This window comes from Aptenodytes forsteri, unplaced genomic scaffold (genome assembly GCF_000699145.1).
Source record: "Aptenodytes forsteri isolate BGI_AS27 unplaced genomic scaffold, ASM69914v1 Scaffold239, whole genome shotgun sequence".
In the NCBI taxonomy this organism is placed as follows: domain Eukaryota; kingdom Metazoa; phylum Chordata; class Aves; order Sphenisciformes; family Spheniscidae; genus Aptenodytes; species Aptenodytes forsteri.
The window spans coordinates 1696310-1705736 of NW_008794743.1; the positions used below are offsets into that span (position 1 = coordinate 1696310).

Consider the following 9427-nt stretch of genomic DNA (forward strand, 5'->3'; position numbering starts at 1 on the left):
TTTTTTAGTTTAAAATGTTGAAATGTGCTAAATTCACTCTAGAGGCTCCTCCTCTTTTTAGGCTCCCTTTCAGCTATTGCTAGAGAACCTCAGTCCCCACAGACTTCACACTTACAAACCGACTGATATTATCTTGCAGGAAGTAACTTTAAATATACATATATGATAATAAAGTATTGCACTCATTCAGTATAGGCCATGCCAAGCTTCCCAAGTGTAGCTGCTAGAACGAACAAGCCCATCAGCAACTTCTTTTCCTTAATGCCACATGCCTGACTTGTTGTTCCCTGTATGTACCCTTTGGAGAAGTTGAGCAACAGAGGTGTAAACCTAAGACTACTATTTGAAAGATTGAGGGAATGTTGGAGCTAGGCAGCTAGTTACAGCGCACAGCTGCAGCTATGGAAAACCTGCTCCCGCTTTCTGCAGAGTTTTCTCTCACACCATTGCCTTGGCACAGGAGACAACTGCATTTCCAGCATCCTTTGAGTTGGTTCTAGCTCAGCAGTGATTCTGAGAATGATCTGGTTGAGGAATCCACAGATGCGCCATTTGCAGGGTTTTATACAGCTGGATCCGAAGAGCCTTTGCTGCAGCTACTTTCAATGCTGCACAGTGACTGGAAGGGTCTAATTTCATCACCAGACCAGATATATCTAAGCCTTGCGAAGGAGCATTTGCAGTATATAATAGCAGCCTCCTTTCCTCAGCGCACTGCAAAGACTTTCAGATAAACGGGTTCTGGCTCTGTTGGTGAGATCCTGTATTTTAACTTCTGACTGTATCCAAGCTAGAACAAGCATTAGGCCTGTATTAATGACTACTTCTGTTCCAAGAAATCACAGACTCACTTAGGAGGACATAAACAGGACAGACTCTTCACAGACGTTGTTTGAAAACCTTTGTTTTGTGACTTCTGTTGCCAGAATGATAATAAATGAATCCTTTTACCTGCCTGTGCCTGCTAGCAACTAACAGCTTGTTGCAAGCATACTGAACTAATAAAAGGCATCTACAGGTTCTAAGGGCATCAGTCAGCATTGGAAAAGATTCTTGCATTTCAGTCACCACAGCCTGCCTAGTGTGTTATTTTTCTTCTAACAAAGCAAGATATCATTTGTCACTGGCCCTAATCAGTAGTTACTGCTCAGAGATATAGAGGCATGATAACCCAGTGACCCTCCACATATAACACACAGTTGAAACAAGAGGTCTGCAAAGCTCCTCACAAAATGTGAAAGTGAAAATACACTGACAAAGACAGTGTGACATTATATTCATGGGCATGTGTAAGTATACAACCTGAACGCATTCAGAGTAGGGGAGCTAATTCCAATCTTGCTGCCCTCTTCTCACAATTACAGGGCTTTCCTTGAAAAATCGTAACAAGCAGCAGAGGTCTGCTTGTTACAATTTGCCTGGTTCTTTCAAGTCTTTCAGGGAACATTTTTGCCTACAGACCTCAGTACCAAGTAGACTTGGATTTCTCATCTACGAGAAGTATTACACGTAAAATGCTGGGAACTGGAACATGGTTTTGTAGTGGAGTTTAGTACCCCTTTGTCATGTGAGGATGGCACCTGCTCATGTATACACCTGCTCCTTCTTCTGGCTTATGTAGGAAAGGTCCTTCTTGCAGAGAATACACCCATTAAAAAAGGCCACAATTTCAGATTCCATGTCTGAGTGCAGTCTCCTCTAAACCCAGCCTATCACCTGACATGTAGCTGAGTACCAGCTCCATGGCATAACCCTGGGACCAGCCACGTTTCTATGACATGCAGCCAGGAAAGGAGAAGGGCTGCTGTGACCACGCAAGCCTTTACCAGCCTGACGCCTCTCAGGCCGATTCAAAGAGCAAGGGCCAGCCTTTACCAGGTTGTTTCAACTACACTTCTCCATTCAAAAGGCCTAATAACCATCAGCTTGAAGAGGACAGTGAGGTTCATCATCTCAAAAGACACTGGATTTCCAAATCCAACTCAGGAACCAAAGTAAAAATATGCTACTTAGTTTCCAGTTTCTCATTTTAGCAGTTTGACTGTTACAGCACATGCTAGGGCCTCCTAGGTTAAAAAAAGCACACCTTTTACACCCTGCATACGCACGCTGAATTTCTTTACTGATCACTGTTGTCAGACTTTCACTTTCAGGCTGATGTTCCCAGGACCCGTCAGTACTCAAACATAAGCAGCTACAGAAAATTTAATAGTTGAGGCCTTCCTGAGAGGGAGGGGAATGGAAAAAAAACCAAAACCAAAAACCCCAACCCCCCAAAAAAATCTCCCCTTAGAAGAAATCTTCCAACAACTCTAAAGATGAAATAGTTGGGAGTGAAAAAAATAAGATTTGGCAGGGAAACGGCTTCAACTGAAGTGTTTTAATGTAATGAAATTATTGGCCCTTGAAAAACGGTAATTGCACATACACAGTCATTTATCAAAACCAACTGCCAGACATTGGGAAAGAAGCCAACATGTGTATAGCCCTAATTTAGCTATTTGCATATTAAAAAGAAAATCACTGGAGGGTTGGACACTGAATGGAAACCAGCTATCCTCACCCAGAGCACTATATGTTGCTAAGTGACTGGGGTAGCCCTGTGTCATCCAGCTCACAAGCCCAGCAGAGTGTTTAAGCAGGTGCTTATGGTTAAGCATGGTAATAGCCCATTAACTCCACCTATAATTAATACCTGCAGATAAGCCTTTACAGATTAAAAGCTATATACAGGTATTAACCAGTCCAGCTGAAATTTTGATAGGTAAATCTTTCCAGGAATACATACATAGTGTTTTGCAGGCAGATATGAACATGTTCTGTCAGTGCTCAGAGCCAGTTGAAAACAACAGTGCTGTGCAGCACTGTTCAAAACAACAAGCCAAATTAAAGCACTGTGCCTATGACGACGGCACCATGGGTTCATGTTTCCTAGCTGGTTCAGAGGACAGACAGGTGAACTCAGTCTAAAGCACAGACACAGATGACACCTATCTACAAAAGCAATGTAAACATACCTTTTGTTGTCCTAGTTGCAAGAAAAGAAACAAGAAAATAGTTAGCACGCTTAAAAAAAAAAAATATCCGAAGTGCAGTTTTTGTAAGGGATGTGTTTCTATTGTTGTATATTGCAATTGATTTAGGTTACCATGCACAGTCATTGTTTTAAGATGTGGCAAATATCCCCATGTGTCAGCTTTTAGAATAGTGTGGTGTCATCAGTACAAACTTACCTTCCTAGCTCTTCCCCAATTTCGTAAACGTCCTCCACCTTCTGTTGCTTGAACAAAGCCATATTTGGAATTTTCATTGATGCACAAAGAAGATGCAACTAGAATATTAAGAAAGAATGACATTCATTACGATCTTTCAGCAGGCAAAGACTCAGTAAAACACCTTGCTGGTATAGTCACTTTAGATCCATTGCAGATCATTCATGGGCAAAGTTACCATTGGTCAATCAAAAGAATTAATTTAGCAGTCTCAGCCAAACAGTGAGGGTCCAAATCTGGAAAGAGGCGAGCACCTGTATGTGAAGAGGGTTCTTGCCCCTCACTGAAGTACCTGAGCACATACTTAACCAGAAGCACAAAACACACCTTAAAACATAAATGTGACGGAAATAAAGCAACTAATTAATAATTTGACAAACTTACGGACAATAAAGCATCCACACCACACTAAAGAGAGCTAGCATGAGAATCAGCCTTACAGACTTCTTCATTAAAGTGTCAGCAGGCAGTCCACGAACTAAGGAGACCACAAGGAAGAGCTTCCTTTTTCTCATGTCAGGCAGTGTTTCTGAAGCACACAGGCAGGACAGCAAATGGAAATCTGAACTACTGCTGCAAAAAGGCATTGCGATTCCGTCTACAGAGTTTTTGGCACATCTTTCATCACACACTAGGCATTTCACATGACACAAACACGAGCAGCATTTGTTGCATGCATTACTCTGTGTAACTGTGAAATTTGTTTCCTGAACACAATCTTTTAAGTTGATAAGCTCTCTGAGGTCTGGAAAGACAAGTCTCACATTGGTGCATTTGAGGATCTGAGAGCGCATGACGGACACCTGCAGGCACCTCATGGACAAGAGGGAGGTGAAGGTATCCCTAGCAATAGCTTTCATGCCCTCAATAGCAGCCTTGCTGGAGGTCTCCACTGCAGATGTGATGGCTCTCTTAAAGGCTCTGTGGGACCTACTGCATTTTCATTAACAAATCTGTCCAAACCCCAGTTTCAAAACCCTGCAATGGAGACAAATTTGCCTCCCACGCCTTCCTGTATAACTGTGCTCTAGCGATGATCTCGCTTATCTAGCTGCTTAAGGCAAATGATAAAAACCACACAGGTTGTGACACTGAAGACCAGAATAAGCATAGCACTATAAAAGCATACTGTAGAAATCAACACTTGCATTGGTGAGCCTCGACTAGATGCATCACAAAGCAGGGGGGGCCACTTCCACTTTCCATCCCCATACTTGCTCAGACATTTTCTGGCTGATCCTTACTTTGTCTATACCATCAGAGTTTTTCAAGATGAAACCAGGTGAACCGTTCTGCTACTTTGCTCATTAATTTCCCTCCCAAAGCCACGTTCATGCCCAGGCAAAAATGTGTCTTTTTCCCCTCAATGAAAATAAACAACTCAAATTCTGCTTTGTAAGCAAATTACTGTATTCCTCAAGCAACCTTTCATAACCTCAGAGAAAGCTCATTGACCAATATTGCTCAGGGCTTGAAACTACAGTCAATAAATGCTTTAGTAGCATTTACAAGAATGAGAACATCTCTGAGCTATTGCCTCCATACTAAGTTTATATAATGTTGCTTGCAATTGTTCAGAGCGGGATTTTCTGAAGTGTTGGTGCAAAACCTAGTTCAACACCCACAGACTTCAGAAAAAGCAAACAAAGGACAAAGCCAAGCCTTGCTGAAAACCCCAAATCTTTTGCTCATCCTGAATTGCAAGATTAAGTTCTGAGCGCATGCAAAAGTCAAGTACGGGAAAATGCCCGTGTATTAAGAGATACTGCTGAGACTTGCCCAAAGACTGTAAATCCCTCAAGCTGACTACTCCCTTCATCAGAATCCAAGGTACGTGGCTATAAATAAAATTAATGCAAACACACCTAAAAGAAAACCATTGTTCTAAAAGACAGAGAGTTTGTCATTCAGAAGAGCAAGTTAAAAACATTGCTTTGAGAATGGGGAACCCACCCAAGATGCCTCTGGGAACACAGCCACTTTATGTTTGATTGACAAGTTTCCTCATTTCCGAGCATCCTCCAAAGAACATACCTACTTCTGCAGATGCATAGAATCCATGCAATATTATCTCAAAAATAACCAGAAAATTCTCATCCCTTTTGCTGATCTTTTAACTTACACCCTTGTTCTGCAAAGCTCAAGCCAGCAAGCTTACTCTCAACACCAAGGAAGCATCCAAGTCAGAGTAGAGCCTTGTTTTTGAAGACTGAACACAAAACTGTTCCAAAGTGTTCAGACCCTCCAGTCATACCTCTGATGTTCTGGTGTTTCCCATGTCTATCATTTCACGTTATCTTATACTGCCTTCCACTCTCATTACTTCTGCAGGTATCTCTCACTGGCTTTCGCCCAGCAGTCACAGTTAGCAGATGCCCAAAATAGATCATACACTTGACGATCCAAGACAATTGTCATTAGCAAATACACAGCATAAGGGGGATAAGATAATAAAAGACAACCTTCACGCACTTAAAATTCATCTGAAATAAAAATGCCATTCACAAGCATAAACATAAACCTCACCAGATATTATATACTGATGTTAGGAAACTAAGGTGACTTCGCATTCAAAGATTTAAACTACCATGTTTTTGTTGGACTCCATTTGCAAGTACAGAGTACAAGTATATCAAAGGAGGAATGAGCGCCTTAATTTTTTTCTCTAGTCAGATGGCGATTTCCTTATGCTGGTCAGTGAAAGCAGACTGAATTAGAGATGGTCATTCATCTTTGACTCCTTCAGACAAAGAAGTTGTACATTCACGATCTGAGGAAATAGCAACAATCAACTTCGTTTTCTGACACACTCTTTATGCTAGCACTTCTGGGGCACGTGCCCAAACAATATCACAATACAATGAGTCAGGACCATTCCAATCACTTAGGGTCTGCACCCTGCAGAATTCATTAAAACCAGGAGGATGGGGGAATCTGCTGCGGTGATTTTTGGATCAGACCAGAGCTTTAAGACCTCCAAGGCAAGATCTGCAGAGGAGAGAGCCTTCTGTGTTCTTTCACAGAACATGCCATGTCTGTTCCTCAACCATCCCATGTTGGGGCCAGCTCTTCTATATCAGTCTCTTTGCTCTAGAATTCCTAGCACCGAGCATTTTAATATGAAGGCCAGCTTCTACTCAGCATTCGTATTACTTATGTGTTTTCATAATGATACTCCATTGAATAGTATATGTATAGTATATGATACTTCATCTTTTACTCCTGTATCCAACTCTCCTTTACACATTCCAAATATCACAAAGTAGCAAAGTATTGTTAATCCTATGCAAATTATTTTCCTACAGACACGTAACAAAGCTGTAGCAAAACCAGAAATAGAATACAGACCTCCGAGATTCCAGTTTCAGGCACTAGAAACATGTCCTGCCTAATCTCTTCACATTCCTAAGTTGTCATACCAGAAAATCGGATCTTATTTACCCTAAGAAATCACACTGTTTCCCATTGTGAGCTAAGGCATACTTTTAAACACATGTATTTTATATCAGTACAAACCCTAGATGTAGATATTCTTATTCCAGTACAAAAGTGCCTTTTTAGTGCAGCTTGTGCTGTGTGTAAAGGAGATTAATCTAAAGAAATCCACTCTTCTGAAGAGGGTGACAGAATCCACCTTAAGAGGAGCAGAAGAAAGTAAGTTATATTTCTCTTTTTTAAAAAAGGGTTCCCTGCATTGGTAGGTTATTACCCTGTCATCACCAAATTATTTGACAATCAGTGACTGGTCTACACATGTCAAACTCATGATAAATGTCCACCCACCGCTGAACGAGAACAGGATTATAGAAAACAGAGGTGAAACCATTTTCAAATGACTGATGTAACAGCCAAATAATCTTACTTTCTTAAGTACACCTGACATGAGTTGAATCACTAAATCCTTTGCCAAACTCAGAAGCATCCCCTGTGACATGTTTTTATATTACAAAACAATAGTTATACTAAAGCAAAACCCAAAACACACATTAGAACAGATCAAAGTAACAACTTCCCTTATAAGTTGTTTTTTAATACTGAAAAATGACCAAAGCAATTTATAATCAAAACTGCACTGTTTTAAATTAGTAATTTGAAAAAAAGACCCTCCCCCCAAAAAAACCCACCAAACAAACTCAAGTGATATTGTCTTCCAGTTTCGGTGCACACCTGACATGAGTTGAATCACTAAATCCTTTGCCAAACTCAGAAGCATCCCCTGTGACATGTTTTTATATTACAAAACAATAGTTATACTAAAGCAAAACCCAAAACACACATTAGAACAGATCAAAGTAACAACTTCCCTTATAAGTTGTTTTTTAATACTGAAAAATGACCAAAGCAATTTATAATCAAAACTGCACTGTTTTAAATTAGTAATTTGAAAAAAAGACCCTCCCCCCAAAAAAACCCACCAAACAAACTCAAGTGATATTGTCTTCCAGTTTCAGTGCCTGAAGCTAAAACGAAACAGATTTTTATAAGCATTAAAGTGTTTTCCTCTTTCACCTTTCTCATCCCCTTTCTTTCTCTTCTTTTTTGTCCTAGAAAAGACTAAGCGATTCCAACAGCAAAAAACAAGTAATTTTTACCCTCTGGTTTCAAATAAACATAATCAAAGCACAATTAAAAGTTGTATTAATTTCAGCAAATCCCTATTTTCACCTAAATATTTTCCTGTCAGAAAACAACAGCCTAAAAATTTTCCTGTCAGAAAACTGAGGCAGCTATTATTACCTGTGTGCCTATAAAGGACACAAAACACACCCAACATCCGAGCTCTTCAGTCCCATTATAGAATCACTGCTCCTGCCACTAACTCTCAAGGGATCCCCTTCTGACCTCCCAAATTAACTCTGCAGTAATTAAATGCGTGGTGAATAACCAAAGACTGCATTTCCAAGCCTCCACTTCAAGCATACGTACCAAATGCGTTAGCTCTGCAGCTAATTACGGCTCCCCAGCAGACAGCTAACTGCGAGGGCTGCCGCTGTAACTGATCCCAAAGCCCTTGCATGCTTGAGCAATGAGCTTGGTGCGAACGCCTCGACAGACAGGGCGCAGGGAAAGCCCGCAATGCCAGGCATGCTGGCATGGCATTACAGAGCCCAGCTCCCCATCCCTGAGGCGCCTTCAAGGATTATTACTGCAGATAAGACATATCACTGCCCCAAAGTCAAGTGAGATCTAGCCCATGCAATCTACATTTCTTGCACAAGCAGATAAAGGACATAGAAAAGTCTGAAACCTATGAATGTTTCAGAACAAGCATCTCTAGAGAGGGTCAGAGTTGAGCTTTTTCCCCCATGCATTAAGCAGGTGAGCATGCGATTTTGGTCCTTTTGCAGCCGGTGACTGATCAGCCAAAGCAGGAGCAATTGCCACACATTTCCACCCTCTCATTCACACCTTTGTTCTTGACTGTCCTCTAGAAGGGTGCAGGCCAGGACAAGCCAGCCCCCGCCACGCCGCAGCACCCTGGGGCCCCCAGCTCCCTGCCCAGAGGAGCAGGTGTTAAGAAACCTACCAGATCCCAAGTGAAGCTGTTTGAGGGGAAAGACAGGATAAAACTTATGGATAAACATGATGAAGTCGCACAGCATTTGCTGAACAACATCAGTAAGCTGAAGCGTGAACCCAGGACCAACCCTCCCTTGATAACTTTGGACAGAAACAATGCCAGACCGAGCGGCGTGTAACACCGACGGCATACTTCTGGAACTACTGCATTCCCCAGCCCTTGTGGGACCTGCTCAGGGATAAATGACAGCTGCTCACTGAGCAGATGATCCGGGGAGCTGCCTTTTACCCCGGCTGACAGCTGCGGTACAGCTGGCACGTACAGTCTGAGATGGAAACACCATTAAACATGCTGTGCGGAAGGCCACCACCCGAGCACCTCTGACAGACCACTGCCACCAGACTGACCTGCGGGGAGGGACCCCACCGCCCAGCTGCTGAGCCCAGGACTCGTCCACGACACTGAGGAAGAAGCGGCGGCGAGGGGCGGCCCTGGGGGCTCCCCAGAGCCTGACCCAGCCAGATGGGCTTCACAGCTGCTCTGCTTCAGCCTCTGAACTCCAACGCAGGCGGGACGCAGAGCGGGAACACCACGAAAGCGGCTCAGAAGCCGACGGGCGGCGCAGGGGGAGAGA

General features: G+C 42.5%; 1 protein-coding gene across 2 annotated transcripts in view; it reads right to left on the reverse strand.

Moving 5' to 3' along the window:
- DAPK2 (death associated protein kinase 2) overlaps positions 1-9274 on the reverse strand; it is a 50600-nt gene extending 41326 nt beyond the window's left edge. For both annotated transcript variants that reach the window (XM_009273997.1, XM_009273996.2), the window contains exons 1-2: positions 9201-9274; positions 3234-3331 (exon numbers count right to left, since the gene is read on the reverse strand). In XM_009273997.1, coding sequence (XP_009272272.1) covers positions 3234-3310 — 77 coding nt within the window. In that variant the 5' untranslated portion in view covers positions 3311-3331; positions 9201-9274. The remainder of the gene's footprint in view (positions 1-3233; positions 3332-9200) is intronic.
- Between the last annotated feature and the right edge of the window lie 153 nt (positions 9275-9427).